The 21,467-nt window shown below is 37.4% G+C and overlaps 2 protein-coding genes across 5 annotated transcripts in view; one reads left to right on the forward strand and one right to left on the reverse strand.

Moving 5' to 3' along the window:
* Positions 1–19,564, reverse strand: part of LMBRD2 (LMBR1 domain containing 2) — a 44,567-nt gene extending 25,003 nt beyond the window's left edge. For all 4 annotated transcript variants that reach the window (XM_032415160.1, XM_032415158.1, XM_032415159.1 and 1 more), the window contains exons 1-6: positions 19,188–19,564; positions 9,330–9,566; positions 8,973–9,070; positions 7,353–7,448; positions 4,394–4,561; positions 2,999–3,209 (exon numbers count right to left, since the gene is read on the reverse strand). In XM_032415160.1, coding sequence (XP_032271051.1) covers positions 2,999–3,209; positions 4,394–4,561; positions 7,353–7,448; positions 8,973–9,070; positions 9,330–9,503 — 747 coding nt within the window. In that variant the 5' untranslated portion in view covers positions 9,504–9,566; positions 19,188–19,564. The remainder of the gene's footprint in view (positions 1–2,998; positions 3,210–4,393; positions 4,562–7,352; positions 7,449–8,972; positions 9,071–9,329; positions 9,567–19,187) is intronic.
* Positions 19,565–19,678: 114 nt separating this feature from the next.
* Positions 19,679–21,467, forward strand: part of SKP2 (S-phase kinase associated protein 2) — a 31,797-nt gene continuing 30,008 nt past the window's right edge. Inside the window, exons 1-2 of the mRNA XM_032415161.1 lie at positions 19,679–19,919; positions 20,404–20,675. Of these exons, the coding sequence (XP_032271052.1) occupies positions 19,876–19,919; positions 20,404–20,675 (316 nt within the window). The 5' untranslated portion in view covers positions 19,679–19,875. The remainder of the gene's footprint in view (positions 19,920–20,403; positions 20,676–21,467) is intronic.

The following is a 21,467-nucleotide window of genomic DNA, read 5'->3' on the forward strand; positions in this document are numbered from 1 at the left end:
AAGGCTCCAAGCAGAAGTACACAAGGAGCTTCAAGGAACTGAAAGAAGTACAGTGTGACCAGGGGGAAAAGGAGGGTAAGCGCCTGAGCAGCACTTGATCAGGCTGAAGAAAAGCAAAGCACTCCAGAAGGCCTTAGAGTAAGTTTATCTGAGGTCAGTGAGTGAGGCCTAAATATGGGAGTAACAGGGTAAGACTTGGGTTTTTAAAAGACGCTTGAATCATCACTGCATTACAGTTTTCTATTACTAAATTGCCTTCAAGTTTTGTTGACTTGTTAGCACAACTCTGAATATGAACCATACAGTCTGGTTATACATTATACATAAAAATACTGTATTTTTCCTTTAAATTCTTGAGCCATATTATACAAAAATAAGTACTGAAATAGTTAATTATTGATATTTACTATAGCTGTTATAAATTTAAGGTTCCTTTAAAAGTTCATAACTTTTATGAAGTGTTTAAAGTATTTGAAATATTGCTTATTTTCTTCATAAATAAAATAACAAAACTTCGAGCACTGATATTACTGTGCCTAATCACTAGGCAGGGCACACAACATCTATGAAGTCAGGCTAATAGGCAATTTTCAGTGGGAATAAGTAGCTGTTTCCCCCTCCTCCAAATTCTCCACCTCAAAAAATGACTAAAGGTAGAGGCGATCTCTTGAAGGCCTCTAGCAAATACCTTTTGAATGGTTTGACATGGCTTAGAAGTTTATTAACGCTTCAAAGAAAAATAACAGACACACAATTGTATATATTCACTTCAGAGAAAAACATATAAAATGCTAAACTGGTTTTTACAAAACTGCATTTGGGAGAATTTATGGATTGCTGAAAAATATAATTAATAATTACCAAAAAAGGTGACTAAACTTTGTGATGTTAAAAGGTGTATTTGGAACGTTGTTTTTTTTTCCTCAAACTATGCATATTCTTGTTCCATGCCTTATTTTGCACACCTCCATCAGACAGATCATCCGAAACCACATATAGGATCAGGTCTCTTCCACTGCAAGGTGTTAATGATTCCTCACTGCTTTCAAAAGATAGTCTGGACTTTTCAGTCTGACATTCATGGCCCTGCTCTTTTGGCTACAACCTGTCTTTCAAACCTTACAAGCTTTTATCTTTCCCACATCAACCTTATGCTCAATTAATTTGGTTTTAAAACCTGATACCTGACCAGGATGCTGTCAGCTATGAAAATTCTCTCCATCCTTCAAGACCCAGATCATATTTCACTTCCTCCTCTGATCACTGTTCAGAAGTGAAACCTCTCTACACTACAGCATTGCCTTCGTATCATTCACCAATCATGTCACATTGGCCACATAGTGTCTAATTTTCCACTCCAGACAGTTAGTATCCTAATGGCCAGTTCTGCACAGCACTTAACACATCAAGAAGACAAGTATTTATTAAGTGATGAAAACATTTTCTCAAGTTTACAAATTTTTAGATATTCAGAAAAACATAAAAGATCCCAAATTCCCTTGAAATATATAGCCAAAGAAATTCATACCTGACAAATCACGATGTTTGATGGGGGGAGAAAGGGCGGGAGTTCTGCTATCTATGTAGACTTGCTGCTATTTTCAAAACATTCATTACGGAAAGAGGGGTTTCTCGCAATGCATAAATGCGTCAAATTAACATTTTGTACACTTTAAATTTATACAACATAATATGCCAAATATATTCAATAAAGAGAGTGGTATCTAATTTACACAGAAAATTTTCTCTAAATCTAAAAATTTTTAAATCCCTTACACCTTATACCTGTGTTAAAATAACAAAGAAAGCACCAATGCCAGTCCTAATTTTCCACATCCTATTCTTCAGAAGAGGGTTCTTACTTAACAAACGACAACAACAAAATCCATCTTTCTTCAGCGATTGAGGATTTCTCCTAGCCAAATCCAGGTCTTGCCATAATTAGCTGGATTTATGTTTCTTAAAGGAATATTGAGTAACTAGTGTAACCAATATTCCTCAAATCTGAAACAACTGAATTTAGTACCAACTTTTAAGGCGGACACTATCAAATTTAAATTATCTTTTTAAGGGGCGCCTGGGTGGCTCAGTCGTTAAGCGTCTGCCTTTGGCTCAGGTCATGACCCCAAAGTCCTGGGATCGAGCCCCACATCGGGTTCCCTGCTCAGTGGGAAGTCTGCTTCTCCCTCTCCCACTCCCCCCGGCTTGTGTTCCTGCTCTCACTGTCTCTCTCTCTCTCTGTCAAATAAGCAAATAAAATCTTTAAAAAAAGAAATTATCTTTTTAAAATTATTATATATTTATTTATATATTTATTACATTTATGTATTATATATTATAATTATATATTACCAAATATAAATTTTCATGTTTTTTAAAAAAATTCCAATTTTCAAAAATAAACATAGATACAAATACAAAAATTATCAAACATAAATTATTTCTTTTGAAAAATGTTATAATAGCCATCAGATTCCTGAGGAAATGTAACAGACTACTATTTGTAGATTTACTCCTACATTTTGAATCAATGTCTTCTGCTACCATTCTTACATTTTGTAGGGAATGAATGCAAAAAAGCCAACATCAGATTTTTTTAATCCTAACATATATTCTTTTGTTCATTTATTCATTCACTTAAAAAAATGGGTGCTGAATGTCTAAGAGTCTAGAGGACCAGGGAAGGCATGTCAGCATAACCATTAATTGATCATCTAATCTGGGAGACTTTTAAGAGTAAAAGAGGGGCGCTATTCAAAGTTATCCCAAGATGACAAGCATAACCCTGCACTGTTGAACATATTCGCGCTGAATCTTTGGTGGCTGGAAGGTGGAGGGGACATCTCATGAAGCTGAATGGCCAGTAAGAAGTCATGCTAACGGACGGGACATTCTGAAGGACCGCACATCACCAAACATCCAGGGTAAAGCCCATCGATGTGCTAACACAGCAGCAAAAAAACAACCATGACTGACTGTAAGGTTGGAACTTGCTTACCTCCATGACATCTTCTAAAGTCTCTTCTGCATCTGCTTTCTCTGTCATCAGTTTGGCTGCCTTAAAATACGTCTTCATAAGTAGATAACCTCTTTTTGCTCCGTTCCAGTACGACCGAGGAATTTCTACCAAACCGTACCCCAGCAACAACACGAGAAGAAACAGGCCCCATGTATTTGCGGCAGCTATCCCAATTGTCTGAAGCTGGTTCCTGAGAAAGGGAAAACACAAGCAGAGAACTGTGACAGATACATTTTTCTAACAAAAATGTAAAATAGAACTAACTAGTATTAAATAGCTTTTCAGAAAACAGTCCTAAAGGATGGTTAGGATTTTATATGAAAAAAATTGTATCTTCCAAGCCTCAGCTACTCTTTCAGCAACAGCAGCTAATCTGCGTGTTTTAAGAGGAAGTTAGAGCGTGATTGCAGAAACAGACGTTAACACTGCTTCCACTACAGTTATAATTAGAATCTAGGATAATTCCTGGCAAAAAAGAGTATGTATTTTGTCCAGATTTTTTCATTAGGGTCTTACTCAGTATTAACAAGAGAAGCCTGAAAAAATTTTAAAGCCTAAAAAATGTTTAACTTATGTTGAGGCACACCGACACAAATCTGAGGAATGCAATAGTGAGAATTATCATTACTGCTCTATTCCTAAATTTCTGAGCTCTATCTCTTTACATATATTACATAGATCACAAGTGTAATACAGATTTCAATTTTATTATAATGTCTGAATCTAACATCAGAGAGAAATATGCCCTCAAACTACAGTCAGAACAAAAGAAAAAATTTTCCCAAGTTCTGGAGCACCTGGGCGGCTCAGGCAGTTAGCATCCAACTCTTGGTTTCTGCTCAGGTCATGACCTCAGGGTTGTGAGACTGAGCCCCGCACTGGGCTCCAGCTCAGCGTGGAGTCGGCTTGAGTTTCTGTCTCTCCCTCTCCCTCTGCCCACCCCCTCTCAAGTGTGTGTGCGCACCCGCTCTCTCTCTCTAAAATAAATCTTTAAAAAAATATTCACAAGTTCCAATGAAAAAAGGAAACTAGTTATTTTGTCATATACAAAATTGTACACCTGAAACTAACATTACACTGCATGTTAACTAACTGGAATTTAAATAAAAACTTAAAAAAAAGCATAAGGGTTAATACTTCTAACATAGAGCTATTAGACAAAGCATTAGTCCATCTAATAGCTATATTTAAATATATTATTCCATTTTTTCTTCTTAGTAATAGGGATTATTTAGATTTCTTTTTGAGGAATCTAGAAAACACATAACAATACGTTTCTCAATGAAATGTGTTTATCTACGCATGTGAGATAAAAACAAATTTTAAAAATGCAAATACACACAGAAACAATGTTAAGAAGGCAACTTTTCTTACCATTCTAAGTGCAAATGTGGGTTCACAGCTACATAAATTAAAAATGCTCCAAAAATCAGCAAATAGGTGCCATAGTAGATTGCATTCTCAATCAGTGCAGTTTTGATCTTTCCAGTGATGGAAAACCCTCCTGATCTTGCATATGACTGCATAAAAGGTAACAGAATCCTAGATGGTTGGAAAAAATATGATTAAAGAACCAATTGATATGTCTGTTTAATCTCAAAATACCAGAATTATATGAATCTCAATTTTAATGTGTAGTTCTTTTCACAAATAAATAGGATCTTGAGTAATTATTAATACTGAACAAACTCTAATAGATGACTGAGTATTTTTGTAATACTAAATTTTGGAGAGAGCAAAGCACATTTCTGGTCACAACAACCAGCAGAGAGTACAACAGTATGAGGGACTTATGATGAATCTTAAAAAAAAAAAAGCCTTTAAAGTCTTTGTGAAGCCTTTGGACTGCATTCAGACAATGAGGAACCTTTTTCTTTACAGGAGACATGATCAAATTGAAGTCTTCTAAAGACTGATAAGGCTTCAGCAGGAAGAATGGACTGAAAGGGAACAAAACTGGGACTACGTGGGAGAGGGTAAGGGGTGGCGATGTGGTAAGAAGCAGGAGGGGAGAAGACTGGCTGTGAATCCACTGAATTGAAGTACTTAGGACACATCTCAAAGGAGCCACACAGGACAGCTTCAGAATTCAGGAGAGAGGGGTGGAAACACAGATAGATTCAGGAGTCCTCACCACATCAGTGGTACTGACCTGACACCGGTAGATGAGATTTAGAAGGAGAAGGAAAGAGCCGAGGCTAAGCCCTGAGAAAGAGTATCTTTTAAAGGAGAGGGAGAGAAACAGGAGGAGGAGGAGCCTGCAAAGGACACAGAGACAGAACAGCAGAGAGGGATGGGAGAAAACCAAGGAGCATATGGAGGAGAAAACAGGAGAAGGAAGTGTTTCAAAGTGGAGAGAGAAAACAATAAACAAATGCTGCCAAGAAGTCAAGTCAATGAAGACTTGTATGTGAGTGGAGAAGTGGGGCTAGAAAACAGGATTCCATGGGTTGAGGAAAGAGTGAGCAATGAGTAAATGAAGACAGTACATGTAGACAATTCACTTGAGAAGTTTGGCTGGGTAGGATAAACTGTGGCATATTCATATCATGGAATATTTTCCAGAAATGAAAAAGAAAAGAATACTGATACACACAATACAACATAGATGAATCTTCCAATTTGTGAGCCAAAAAAGGGATGCAGAAAAATATATACCATATAACTCCATGTTTACAAAGCTCAAAAATGGCAAAACTAATCTATAGGGATGGATGTCAGAATCACGGCTACCTTTGGGAGGGTATGACTGGGAGAGGGGTATGAGGGAAGCTTCTAGATATAGCATAAACATTGTTAATGTTCTATAATACCATCTGAGTGCTGGTTATCCAGGTGTATTCACTTTGAAAAAAGTAAAACTAAACACAATTTGTCACTTTTCTGTACCAATTTATACTTCAAGAAAAAAGTCTCCCTCCAAAAATTAAGCTGTGATGAGTAGATCAATAAGGTTAGAAGCCAGGAAGCCGGAAAGGGTTGCATTTGAGAGATTTTTTTTGGTTTTTTTCTTTCTTTTTTTTAAAAGGATGAGAGAATTGTGTATGCTTTGTTGAAACTGGAAGCTGCAGGCATAGGTAACAAGAGCTGAAGGAGATGGGTCCAGATTTCAGGAAGAGGGATTTCACTCTGAAGTCACTTTGAGAGTGACTCATTCTTTGAGAGGAAGGGAAAAGGATGGGTTGGTAGGTGTGCTGGTGAGAGGCTGAAGAGCTGCCATCTGATGACTTCTATTTTCACTGTGAAGTAGAAAGTAAAGTCCTCTGCAAGGGGAGAAGGTGACTGATTCTAGGCCGTAAAAGAGAGAGAAAGAGCCACAAAGAGAACAGTAGAGGTTTGAGGTTTGAAGTCTTGCTGTGGAGAATGAAGAGCAAGCAGACTAGAGACACAAAGGAGGAAAGTCTGGCAATGCTGAGGGCCCAGATGAGTTCAATGAACATGAATTTACAGGGGTGCTACTCTACTCTGCTGTGTGATTTTTCTCATGCGATGTTCACTAGCTTCAGTTTTAGAGCTTAGTTGCCTGCAGAGTATCTAAAATGCTCAGTACGTAGTGAATAATGTGTTTGGAGCACAGCAGAAAGACAAAGCTTCAGGGCGCCTGGGTGGCTCAGTCAGTTAAGCCTCTGACTCTTGATTTTGGCTCGTCATGATCTCGGGGTAGTGAGATCGAGCCCCACGATAGGCTCCATGCTGGGAATGGAGCTTTCTTAAGATTCTCTCTCCCTCTCCCTCTGCCTCCCCCACCATCCCCTCTCTTAAACAAACAAACAAACAAACAAACAAACAAGAAGACAAAGCTATAGTGGGTAGAAACATTTGGAATACATCGGGGCTACAGCTATAATTAGAGCTATACAGGGAGGGTCAGGTAACAAGATGACCAAAGATCGGACCCTAGGGAACACCAACATTTAGGAAATGGGCCACAGAAATAGAACCCATGAAGGAAATTCAGCACGTTGGGCTAAGACAAAAGAAAGAAAACCAGGAGACAATGATGACCTTAGCAAGAGCAGTTTCATGTAAAACTGGGACTAGAAGAAGACTGAATTGAAGAAGGTCAAGAGAGAAGGCACTAACTGGAGGGGAATGGTGACAGGAAAAATTTTTTGTTTCTCTTTTCTATTTCTCGTTTGCCTGGTTTTCTTCTTTTCATTTCTTTTAAGATGGGAGAGAACTGAATGAGCAGAAAATAGAATATACAGATTAAAGAAAAAAATAAGTAACACTTGAATTCTGAAAGATGAAGGTTCGTGAAGAAAGCATACTTTTTTTTTCTTTTTACTTTAGCCAAAATTTAAAGAACTTTTTATCCTCCACTGCCACTTACCATGTTAAAAATTGTGATGTCCAATATACTACCCTCCAGAAAATTGGCATGATTCCATCAGGAATGTAACTCCATGGCATGAAACATGGATGTTGGCTGTTTAATAACAATTTATAGCCAATTAATAAATGATGACTACTTAAATTATATAATTAATTTATGCATGCAAAGTTCATTTACATTCAGATATTAAGTTACTGATTCTAACTTCTAAAATTTCACAGAAAACTAGTAATTCAAAGCAGACTATCGAACTAAAAAAACATACAGAAGGGAAACAAAGGAATGCCATTTAAATTTTCAACTTTCAGTGTATTTTTAGTTCTTGAGTAAAAAGAGGGCATAATGTTCACCTAATAGACTGATAATGTGACAGCATCATGAAACTAAATCTGATTTGATTACCTTTAAAATACACACCCCCTAAAAAAAAGAAAAATTAAATAAGATAAAGAAAAAAAGAAAGAAAATAAATAAAATACATACCCCATTTGTTGGGTTGGTTATTTTTCAGGGAGGGGGGAATAGGGAGGCAAAAGACATTAGGTGATTAACTCCTGAAACTGGAGCCTTAAAACTCAGTCACTGTAGGATAGCTCCCATGGAGAGAGATGTCAGCATTTGTATATAATTGTTTGAATTTTCTGCAGATATGTATATCTGACCATAGTTTGAATTTTCTGCAGATATGTATATCTGACCATAGATTCCTCCATTAATAGTCTTCCTAGACTGTAAGGATATCATTTAGTTCAGGAGCTTCTAGCAATTCACAACGGCTGCTGATCTATATCTGATTTTTAATGTGCTTCAAAGGAGAGTAACATCTACATTTCAAATTTACCCTTATTCAGGTTAGATTAAAAAAAAAAATAAAAGCTGCATAAAGAAGCATGCGAACACTACTTAAAGCCTTAGTAAAAGCTATAGTCAACATTTATTAAAGTTTTTTACTTGGAAGTTTGATATGAATTTAACATAACCTTTCGATAATATGAACTTTATTTATTCTCAGTTTAAAACTATAAATGATTTTGGAGCACCTGGCTGGCTCAGTCAAGAGTGTGCAACTCTTGATCTTTGGGCTGTGAGTTCGAGTACCATTTTGGGTATGGAGATTACTTAAAAATAAAATCTTTAAGAGTAAAAATAAAAAATAAAACTATAGTGATTTCAAAGAATGCACAATATGAAAGGAACACCCTACATACAGAATAATCTCCTTACCCTTTATACAACCTTGTAAATCGGGTAAAAGAGAAAATGAATGTCTCATTTATTTAGACCAGAGAAAGGCTGAGAAAAAAAATAGCCATTGGAAGTCACATTCTTAGTAAGAGATAGAACCAGGGCTAAAAAAATCAGGTCTTCTCCAAGTTTCTCCTTAGCGTCTAATAAAAGGCCTTGTGCACCAATAAATATTTAAAATTTATTTAAGATTTAAATTTAAATAGAATACAAAGTAATTAAAAGTCTACTAGCAAAGGAAAGAAGTGAGGTGGGGGGTATGAGTAAGGATCAACTTTTATAAAATCCAAATGGTAAGAACTGACAATTTTAAAGCAATTTTTTCTCTCTACCCTATTTTTAAAAATAAACAAACAAACAGGAAGCAAATACCTGGGAACTGGGGTAGCAGCTGCATATAATCCTGTGATGTTGCTGTTCTCAGGAGGGCTTGAGTTTGCAGCAGCATGCTTGCACCGGTTGTATATAGTCTAAATCAGTGAACACAAGGTTTAAAAATGAAAACCAAAAGGTTACCAAGTACTTAAGGGATACTGGAGGATATCAACCTATCCACCAATTACCTTCCTGGCTACGCTTTTTAATGATCAAATTCCTATAGTAAGACTTAAATACAAAATATTCAGTATAACCTTATACAATTTAGCTGTCTTAAGAACTAACATATCTCAAACATGCTGTATGATTACAATTGCCTTCTGAATTCCAAAACTCGGTTTCACCTCTTACCGTACTAACGTCCAGAGGCAGTATGAAGACGATAAGAAAGCAGAGATACCAAGCTAGCAGTGTTCCGACAATTACAAGTCTATGCTGTTTCTTGAAATCTCCATATCGATGAAGTAGAAATAATGCCAGAAAAAAGACAAAAACAATCTCGAGTCCCAAAGCTGCACCGCTCATTATTGAATGTTCACTCTGACTAACCAAAGTCACTCATGTACAGGTCTGGGTCATATCTGTAAACTGGAAAAGAAAAAAAAAAGCAGCATTAACAAAGGAAATAACCACTTGAAAATTTCCTAAATATTCGTTTACTAATAAATTCTTTGGAAAATCGTCAGTCTTTACATTGAACTACAAATAAAAGGAAAAGGATAATTCTTATTCTCAAATATACATCTTATTTTTTAAAGCAGATCTTAAAAATTTCACATAAATTATATCTTCAGGAAAAAAGTTATCTTAATAAAAATTACACTAGTTCTAAAAATATTACAATATAAGAATACTAAATGTGAACAGTTTTAATAGTGTCATTTGGAGTTTGTTCCTTAAGGTTATAAGTCCCGATAGAAATTTAATACAAATACACTACTGACTAGATCCTAGGAAATGAGATATTTTCTAAAATAAAGTTTTCTAAGTCATCCATAACCCATTACTTAAAATGTTCCAAAAGAGGGAGAGAGAACATGAAAAAGAGCATTTGAAAGTAACATTTCCTTTGTTTAAAACAGTTTTATTTTCTTGTGATAATCTTGTCTAACAAATTTAACAACTTGAAATTCTTATTTATTTACTGCTTCACAAAAGACAGTTGACCCTTGAACAACATAAGTTTGAACTGTGTGGGTCCAGTTCCACACAGATTTTTTTGATAAATAGAGTACATAAATTTATTTTCTTTTTTATGATTTTCTTAGTAACATTTTCTTTTCTGTAGCTTACTTTATTGTGAGTATATAGTTTACATACAATATATGTTGAATCATGATGTTGTACACCTGAAACTAATATAGTGTTGAATATTAATTATATTTCAACAAAAAAATACTCATACTACAAAATAAATATCAAGTTCATCCAGTAAAACACACACACACACACAAACACACACACACACACACACACACACACACACACACACACTGTTAACCAGCTGTTTATGTTATGGTAAGGCTTCTGGTCAACTGCAGGCTATTAATAGTTAAGTTTCCAGGGAGTCAAAAGTTATACACAGATTTTCGAGTGGACAGGGGATTGGCACCTCTAATTCCTGCATTGTTCAAGGGTCAACTGCATACTTATCACTTTCCGTTAGCTATATAAATCTTATTTTCTTTAAAGAAACTTACTATTAAGTGCAGAAAAATTAATCAATGATTATTGAATAAAGTCATACACTTGAGAATATTTTTAATTATAAATGCTGATAATAGAGACATCAGCAATGGTTTGTTATCTCTTTACTCTTATAAAATAATTTACCTTTTTTTTTTAAGATTTTATTTATTTGTTTGTCAGAGAGCACAAGCGGGGGGAGCAGCATGCAGAGGGAGAAGCAGGCTCCCCGCTGAGCAGGGAGCCCAATGCAGAACTCGATTCCAGGACCCTGGGATCATGACCTGAGCCGATGGCAGACACCTAACCAACTGAGCCACCCAGGCATCCCTAAAATAATTTACCTTTACTAACTGAATGCAATATGTTTTTTTCACTTTTGTAAAATCAATTTTAGGCATTTTTGTTTGTCCATAGACTACAATATTCTAAGGAATTAATATCTTAACAGAGAATCAAGATTGTGATGCAGAATAAAATAAGGCAGAATCAATAAAATGCACCAACATCTCCAACCAAAACTAGTTATAAAACAAATAAAGAAAGTTTGGGTATTATCAGGCTAAATTTAAATTCATATAAGAAATATCCTTACATGGAATATCACAAACAAAAATCACATATAATAAACTATTTTCTTCACTATTTCTTCACTATAGAAGTACTTTCTATTCCTCTGTGCATTTCAACCAGTATTTTCATATTTCTTAAATATCTAAAATTGACCCCCTTTCATCACTATCACCACATCCTGCTATGTTTTTCTTCAAAGCACTTATCCACTTAATATAATGTATATTTACATTTATTGTCTCCCTGTAACCCCTTCCTCCCCACCTCTACCCCCCAGACTTCATGAAAGCAGAGACTTGACTATTCAGTACTACATCCCAAGTCTCTAATATAGTGTCTAGCATACAGTAGATACTCAAAAAGTATTTGTTGAATGAATAAATGAATAAAAAACTTACTCTATACTTCAGTATATACACTATTTTTATTAATGCTGACTATAAAGACAACATAAAATTCCTGTTATGGTCTCCAAAATTGATATAACAAATACTTATTACAACACAAAGACTTATTAAAACTGTCATTACTACTACTCAAAATTTCAAATTTCATATTCTATGAAAAAAACCTATACCATCACAATAAGAGTAAGTCAAATCTTATTTGTAACCCAAGAAAAGATTAAGTGGATAGCTCAATATAGTGTGCTGATGAAAACCATTACCTCCTTCAAGATCCAGCTTTAAAAAAAAGTAATCCAATGTGAATTTATTTTTTTTATATAAATTTTTTTTTTTTTTTAAGATTTTATTTATTTGAGAGAGTGAGAATGAGAGAGAGAGAAAGCACATGGGGGGGGAGGGTCAGAGGGAGAAGCAGACTCCCTGCCGAGCAGGGAGCCCGATGCGGGACTCGATCCCGGGACTCCAGGATCATGACCTGAGCCGAAGGCAGTCGCTTAACCAACTGAGCCACCCAGGCGCCCCTCCAATGTGAATTTAAATGTAAGACAGTTATTATTTGAAAATCCCTTCACAGTTTGACCTAGATATTTATTTTCCTGAAATTGTCCAGTCCAGGAATATGGTAATCATAGAAAAAAGACTGAATATCAGAGATTACCAAGGAAATGCTAAAGTATGGCAGAAGCAAATGATGGAATATTACTGAAGTGTAAGAAATGATGTTTGTTAAGATTGTTTCATAACATTAGAAAATTACCATAATATTAATTGAAAAGAACCCTCAAATCACACATTTTTACATTTATTATAATATGCATAAAAAACTAAGACAAAAAGGAAATATATAAAGACATTAATAACAGGTGGCAAGATTATGGGCATAAGCAAACAATAAAATCAGTTATAAATTTGCTACTAGCTACTAATATTTTTTTATAATGGTTGTCAATTTTTCAGTCTGATTCATAGTACTTTAAAATCTTGTAGATGAATAAACAGAATTATGGATCCTTTATTCTAGTAATAAAGAAATGATTTGGTTACATCTCTTCCCATTCTCAGTGTATTAGTCACCTATTCCTGCTAAAAACAATTCCTATAAACTTACAGGCTTAAAACAACACCCTTATATGATAGTTTCTGTGGGTCAGGTGTCCAGGCACAACTTGGTTCAACTAAATTCTCAAGATGGAAATCAAGGTGTCAGCAGGTTTGTGTTCCTCTCTGGAGACTCTCAGGAAGAATGTACTTCTAAGTTCATTCAGGCTATTGGCAAAATTCAGTTTCTTACGTTTATAGGACTGAGATCCCCATTTCCTTGCAGGCTGTCAGCTAGCATTTGCCCTTAGCTCCAGAGGCCTCTTCCCAGTCTTTGCATGTGGCCCTGTGTACCTCAGAGTTAGCAATGGCTTTTCAAATCCTTCTCAGGCTCAGAATCTCAGACTTTTCTCTTCCACCCTCAGCTGGGAGGAAACTCTGCTTTTAAGGGCTCATCTGATCTCATTGGGAAAATCTGGATAATCTAGTCATATTAGTAACCAAAGCTGTAAAAAAAATAATTCCTCACTTGATGAAGGCATAGATATCCTTGGGGGTCTATTATTCTGTTTAACACACCATCTATTTCTGTTCAAGCTGAACTCCTGTTGTCTTGTTATGACACAAGGTTAGGCCTAGGGGTCCCACTAAATTGGAGAAGAAAATTGGGGTTTCCCTAATCTGAGATGAGAAAATAATAGTTTTAAAGTCTATATCTTTGACCTTGTACCTAAATTCAAGTGAGGAATTATTTTTTTACAGTCCAGAATGACAGCACTTTCCAAGGTTCTTTATGAACTCCTATATCCTATAGCTTGTTTTGGTTCTTTCAACTGAAAAATTTTGTGTTCAAAGCTAGGTACACCTTCTCCTCCATCTGATCTAGTTACTTATCTCTTAAATTCATAAAATCACTGTTAATTAAAATCTAAAAAAAATAAAGATTAGACAACTCAGGTTTGGCTTACTGAAAAAAACTTACCACCAGGGAGTACAGCAATGTGGCAAAATATACCAAAGACCTTAAAATAGGTACATATCTTTTGTCCTAGCAATTCCTCTCCAAATAACTTAAAGAAAACCCAAAATGTGAACAGAGATTTACCTATAATGTTTCATGGCAGCATTATTTAAACATGAAAACATAGAAACAACTTAAATGTTTGTACTAAATAGTCCAGGAAGTCTTAAAAATGCCCTCCAGTCACATCGCTGTCCATTGCCTTTTTGAAAAAAGCAGCCAAGGGTTTCATAAATCACGAATCCTGTTAACCTGTCCATGACTCATGGGAGCAGGGATCTGCACCAAGTCCCCTGCACCTAAGTCAAGGACTACATAACAGCAAAACTAAATTGCAGGCAGTGATTCAAGGAGGACACCAGATTCTCCCAGTCTACAGGAAAGGTGAGATCCACAGGGACACTTTAGAGATGTCAAAAGGGACAGGGGTGGGGTCTAAGGGAGTACACATAAGAAACGCATGGGACAAATATACACCAAAATGCTAACAGTGGTTGTCATAAAATGGTAAACAGATGATTTCTATTTTCTTCTTTGTGCTTTTGTGTGTTTTTCATTTTAAATAATGAACATTTATTATTTTGTAATTTCAAAATTATTTAAAAATCAATGCAGTAATATGAAAGTAAAGCACATGGCAAATAGGAAATGAGAAATTCTGCTGCGGTGTTAAGTGCCTAAAGTTACAACTATTTTAAAATACAAATGTTTTGTTATACTGTGGTAAACCCGGGCTCCAAATCTCAACTTTATTTAATTGTGTAATTTTATGCAATTTAAAAGGTTAAGGGAGGATAAATAATCACCTCACACAGGTTGCTGTGAAGATCAAATGAGATACAAAAGTGAAACACCAACTAGGAGTTCTAGAAACAGAGTAGGTCCTCACAAAATGCTAGTTGCTCATCTCCACCTGCTTCACATCATGTGCTTCTAGAAGATAACTAGTTGCTTCAATAGTCTCAAAGCAAAGCTTTACACTAATAGCTTCCTCTCCCACCATCCCCCCAAAATATGAATGGATACCAAATGCTTTTTGCTTCTCATTCTCTGTGGTTACCACCCGGATTCTTATAAAACAAAAAATGATCTTTGCTCCAAGAACTTGCTCCCTTTGCCTCTCTCGACAAATTGGGATTACCTCTCTAGGTCTACAAGGTAGCCCAAACACCCCTTCAACACTCTGTTGTAAAGTGGGAGAACACATCTCAGAGCCATGTCAAGAAGGTGTATTAGATACACCAGTGTCATATAGAAAGACAATGCCATTCTTCTAGGCACATGATCAAAATGGAGGTGGATTAAAATGGATCATTTGCTGACCTGCAACCATGTATAGCTGTGCAAAAATACACTCAAGGGCAAAAGAGGAAATATGCCTCTGACCACAAAAGTGGTACTTCTAGCAATATTCCTCAAATATTAAAATAATGTGTTTAGGCTAACTGGCAAAAATGAAAGAAGAACATGCAAAAATTTGGAGGCAAATCAAAATTCAGTTCCGTGTGATTAGAAATTGAAAGAGAAATTCAAAGCTATCATAGGTTGGCATTAACGCCACAGCAGCAAAAGTAGATTTTACTCAAAATCAAAATGCCAGTTCATTCGTTCTAACTTTAGTGCTTGATATCCAGACATAGTCTACCTTTCAAAATACCAGTTCTGAAAGTCTTTAAACACTTAAAATCCAATTTAGTCCCATACTAATTATTAAGATATCGTACAATGTCTTTCAAATGCCTTTCATAATTAGCTTGTTAATGTTACTGACTTGGGGTACTGTTTCCCAAGTACTTTATGGTTTATAGTGGGTTTTTTAGGCTAAGCACACTTTAAGTGGAAAACTTACAGGTTAAGATAATTTTGGAACTTGAAGCATCCGCCAAATATCTTCAAAAAGAAAGAGAAAGAGAAGGAAAAGACAAGAAGGAAGGATGAAAGGAAAGATTTGTGGTAGCAACTGAAGAGAACAGAGACAAAAATTTTGTCCAAACCTAAGATTCTGAAGCTGAATGAAAAATTTCTAGCCAGAACCTAATGATGCATCAGACTTGGGCTATGCTAACTTACGTACGTATCTTTATTCAGATATGTGAAATAATAAAAACTAGGAGACAACTCAAGATCTTAATAATGAAAAATTGAAAGTATCAGAACTACACGTGAGTGTTGTGGAAGTCAACAATTCTCTACTACCAATAAAAAGTTAAATCTTCCGAATATAACCACCATTATTCCCTGTTTAAAGATTCCAGGTATAGGGAGGATTCAGCTTAGGATATACACAGAATACCCCAAGACAGTGTGGCTCCTACTCTAAAAATACAAAATAGCTGTAATATCTTTTGAAGCCATTTTCAAAAAATGAGCTGAGTTGCTAAACCAACCAGGTAAACTGAATTCCAAAGTGTGACAAGCCCTTCTGAAGACAGACATGTACAAAGTGCTTAACCTTTGGTAAGACATGAGAGAGAAAAGGGAGCAACCACGTATGCAAGTAAGAAGAAAACAAATGGAATTGTAATGGATTCTTAAAGATTTCACGTAAAGAGATTATAAGACTTATTTTGGTAATTAAAGAATAATCCTTAGAATCCTTCTTAATAAAATAATTTTTAAAAAAAGAATAGCTAACATTTAGTATGAGTTTACTAGATTCCAAGCATTATGCTAGCACTTAACATACTTTATCAGATTAGACCACACAAACCAGTAAGAAAGGACTATTAGCATCCTTGTTTAATAGAGGAGAAAAAGGTACAGAGAGAGCCAGAAGTTTGTCCACATTCCCACACAGCCAGTGAGTGGCAAAGCTGGGATTCAAACCTATTCATCCTAACTATAATTGGGATACTACACAGTCTTTTTTCAAATCCAGACATACTTTCTTAATGCTATTTAAATTGTTTAAATAATTTCTTTTGTTTGGTTTTTACAGTGAACAAATTAGAAACATTCTATTAATTATTCCTTTAGATCTATCAAGATAGAATGCTAGAAAAGTCATGTTTAATACAGAATTTAGCAAAGTCTTTTCACCTTCCAGGTAAGACTACTATATTACTTAAGGGTAATATATGACTCTAATTTACATGGGAAAGGTAGAAAAGCAAACATAGAGCAAATTAGAATAGGGAAAGAACCCTTCTGTTCTTGCTCCAATCTGTCCATCACAGACAGCATTAAACTACAGAGATCTAAAGATCTACTTTAAAAATAATGGAGGGAAAGGATCCTTCTGAAATTTGATTGGCAGGTAGAAACTTCTTGCTATATAATCGTTCTTGGTCTTTTGTTCCCCCAAGCTAAATAACATTAAAAAAACCTAAAGAAATCTTTAAGATTTATTTCATGCTTTGATGGAACTAAGAAAAAAAGCACATCACTCTTCTATTTAAATACAATCTCTTTTGTCATATGTGATTTTCAAAAAGAACGCTAATATACTACTGAATATACACAGAGCTTACAGTGAAATGTAGTTTCCAGTCTTTTTTTGCCCCTCCTGTGCCCTCACAATATTGACCATCTTGTCTCTTACAATAAACACTTTCCCAATTTACAAAGTCGCTTTGTATTCTACCTCAAGCTTCTAAAGAGTACTAAAAATTACTCACTCTAATGTCATTTGCAGAGATAAAAAAAAAAAAATTGTAATTCATCTGTCCTAGATACTGATCTAGTAATTCTAGTTTTAGAAATTTAGTTACACCTCTCACTAAAATGGGACATGGGTGTGCTGAGCAAGATTAAATAAATAAAATTAACCAGGAAAAAAAAATAATCCGTATCAGTAGCAATCACAGTGTAATTCTTGAAGAAACCAGACTGCAATATCTATGTAGCTGATAATCTCATCTCTTCAATAGACACGATTCCTTACATCAAACAGACTCCCATGTACCAATTTAAACTTTTATTTACTATATAAAGAGAACGAACACCCATGATTAGAATAATGAAGAAAAAAAACTGATTATTTCAGCAAGCTAAAGTATTTTTGTTACCAGGGCAAACTGTTAGTAAAATACCTATTCTAGAATTTGAAGACTGATTTTCAAAGTTGACAGGCTTTCTTTGAAGTTCTATAGAGGGCCTCCTGTCCACCAATTCAGCTATTTCAAGTATTCTAAGAACTAGAAATGTTCCCTGGCTCCTAGGAAACTACTTACTAAATCCTACTACCAGGATATTTCTCATCTTTAAATTTAAAATCATCCCATTAGACCTTCCTATCTATAAGACCTACTTTATATCTCAAAACTTTGTTTATTCTCATCATGGCATTTAAAATATTTTTTCCTCGTTTCTTTCTCCTCCATTAATGTATACACTCCCTCTGTTTTACTTTCTTGAAAGAGACTATAACTTTTTTTAAAGACAAAATTATGTTCTCTAATGAGTTGCAATTTTAAGGAAAAGGATGTAGATTTCAAAGGAAGGCAACTGCTTTCTCCTTAGCCAAAGTAACATAAAGGTAACTTGCATTTAACAACATTTTCCATAACATCAGTTTAATGAATTGTGAACATTCAGCCTAGTATTTTCACCTAGTTTAAATCAACTTGTGAGCATATCCCTTCTTTACACCAATTTCACTTATTTTCAAGAAAAAACTAAAGATTCGTGAATACCTTAATCAAGAAGTGGTCACTTTTCAGGCTAAGCACCAAGCCTGAAACCAGCACATACCCGGGCAAGAGAGGTTTAATTCCAGCATAAAGCGAATCGTTTTTTTAATGGTATGTCATACTATTTTTTAAGGTATGTCATACTGCATACTGAAGTAATACTCTAATATTTTTGTCTGCTTACTTCTGAACTTTATAAATCCTCTGCATTTTTATGAGGGTTGGAATTTATTCCCCTTCTCTCTTCCACTGTTTTCCAGGGGTCACAGTCATGGTGTAGTGTGCACAATGGATTTCGCATGGTCATCCTACCTTAGAATATGGCACACTCCCTCCTCTAACCGCCTCCAAACTCTTCTTGGCGGAGATAGGCTGAAAGCAGCTCGGTTTTACACGGCGACGCAACCAGACGTGGCCCGTTGAACGCGAGCAACCGAATGGCTTCGCTGGTGGCCCCTAGCGTTGCGCTAAAAAGCCCTTTGCAAACATATAGTCCCCTTATTTGTTCCCGTGCTGGCATTTCTGAAACTCGTCAAGGCTGCAAGGGAATGCGCAGCTTTGCCACCGCACACAGGAACCACTGTGCTCTCCTGCTCCCCTAAAATTAAACCACCGCCTCTCGTTCGAACTGCGCTTTAGTTTACAAAACGCTTTCACGAGCGTTATCTGACTTGACCCTCACGGCCAAGCGTGTTCTCGAGATAAGCCTCGAAGCCGTAGTGCCTATTTTACTGTTGAGGAAAGGATCCTGTGCATAGACCCAGTTCCAAGGGTCACTCTCCCCCCGATGGAGGAAGCAGCTTCCCGGCGGAAGGGAGAGCAAGTGTGACGCCCGCGGCCCCCAACCTCTCACCTGGCCGGCGGACCTGGCTACCGCCTATCAGTGGCCGGGAACGTAGGCCCGCGGTGGCGGCTGCTCGGGGTCTCCGAGGTCCTCTCGATCTCCGCCTGCGCTCGGCCTCAGACCCCAGACCCCAAAGTGCCTCAGGCTCTCCCCATCAGGCTCACCGTCCGATCTTGCCAGACAGCGTCTGGAAGGACCGGGAAACTCTGCGTCCGCCACAGCCGTCCAAATCTGGGACCTACGGTCCGAGGCGACGGCGGTGACGATCACTAAAGGGCCTGCAGGCTCTGGGGTAAGGAAAACCCGTCCCCAGTCAAGCGGCTGACATTTCCCAGCCAGCCGGAGCACCGCCCACTTCCGCTTCCCCGCCTACCCCGTGGGTAGCCCAGCCTCGCAGCCGCGGGGAGTTCTGGGTATCTCGAAGGCGGGTAAAGTAGTAAGGAAGGAAGCATCGGAGAGCCGGCCGGACTACGAGGCACAGCAGAAACTACAGTTCCCAGCAGGCCGCGGGGCCGCAGACGGCAGCGGCGGAGGAGAGCGAGTAGAAGAGCCCTGCGCGCGCGGCCAGGATGGAACGTTGCTAGAGTTCGCGGGTCTTGCTGCTGGGGGTCGGAGCTGCAGGCCCTGAGCCGCCGCAGGCCCTGAGCCGCCGCGCGCGCCAAAGCGGGAATCCCGGAGGCGGGCAGTTCTGCAATTAATGTACGCATTTAAAACTCCAGAACTCGTGGACGCCATGCACAGGTAACCCGATTGCAAAGGGGGGCAGAGAGTGAATGAACGGTCTCAGTTTTTTTAGGCCGCGAATATTGCTACTTGCTAATATTGTTACAAATGCTGTAAAGTGAATACTTGCTTAGCTCCCTCTTTGGGAAAGAGTGGATGGCTGGATGCTTTAGTGCGGTGATCAGCGTGCGGTTTTATTTGCCTTCCCTTATTGAGCTTTCCTGCTACTGTTTTCCATCGTTGTGCTCTCCCGCTTGTCTGTTCCCTCCACTTTAAGACATTCTTCAGGCCTTCTCCGTGATCGTAAATCAAAAAGCCCTTTTGGTTTTCTGTTATTTTCTCTTTCCTTCTTAGAAACTTGCCGCCGGCATTTAAAAGCAATTCTATGAGACACTGTGAAAGTTCTCTGCATTGCATAACTTGCAGTTTCATTTAGGCCTATCTCTGAATTATTCACGGGTGTATTTTTGAAAGAAGCATGGGCTGTTGTGCATTTCTGCAGGAAACACCTCCAGGAGATTCCCGACCAGAGTAGCAACGTTACCACCAGCTTCACGTGGGGATGGGATTCTAGCAAGACATCTGAACTGCTGTCGGGCATGGGGGTCTCTGCCCTGGAGAAGGAGGAGGTGGACAGTGAGAATATCCCCCAGGAACTGCTCTCAAACCTGGCCCACCCTCAGAGCCCTCCCCGAAAACGGCTGAAAAGCAAGGGGAATGACAAGGACTTTGTGATAGTCCGCAGACCTAAGCTAAATCGAGACAACTTTCCAGGTAAGGTATGAGGGTAAAACTGTCGGTCACATAAGAGGCGGATTGAAGTATTTTATTGGTAATCTTTGTTTAGCGATCTTTAGGATGGCACGCTTTTAAAATTGCCTACTTCTGAAGTCGTTTTTCAAAGAAATGGGACAACTGGTCACTGAAATCTACAGGAATCTTGGTAGGTATATATTTTCAGGTGCACAATTGACTTTTAACCCATGTGAAATTTTAACCCAGAAGACATTCCTGCCTCCTTCCTATGAAGGGAATCTGCATGTACAAAGGCCAGCTCAGTGCCACTGATAAATGGGGACATAAGCAATAATCTTGTAGGATTTTGTTGTTGTTGTTGTTTATATTCTGCTGATATATAACCTTGATTGAGTTTGTTGCCATAATTGCTTTAGTTATTTGTCAAAGGACTAATAAAGTGAATGTTAAACTGAGTGTAGGGACTTATATCCCCGGGGACCTCCCAAGTGGGATTTTTCTGGTATGCTCTGTCTCCATTACTGGCAGCATTATCTGTTCAGTCAGTCACCCAACCAGAAACCTGAGGGTCAGTCCCTTCCCACCATCCTCCAGCATCCAACCAATCATTGAATCTTTCCCTTTTGTCTCCTAGGTGTTTTTCAAACTCTCACTATCTCTTGCCTGAATATTGGAATGGACTCATAATTCCAGTCTTATCCTCCACAGATCCACCCCCAGAGCTAGAGCGGACTGACTGAAATGTAGAACTCACCGTATCATTTCCCTCTTTGATAGCTCCCCATCCCCAGGCTTCTCAAACAGGTCAAT

The sequence above is a fragment of the Phoca vitulina genome, unplaced genomic scaffold (genome assembly GCF_004348235.1).
Source record: "Phoca vitulina isolate PV1807 unplaced genomic scaffold, GSC_HSeal_1.0 scaffold17, whole genome shotgun sequence".
Lineage (NCBI taxonomy): Eukaryota > Metazoa > Chordata > Mammalia > Carnivora > Phocidae > Phoca > Phoca vitulina.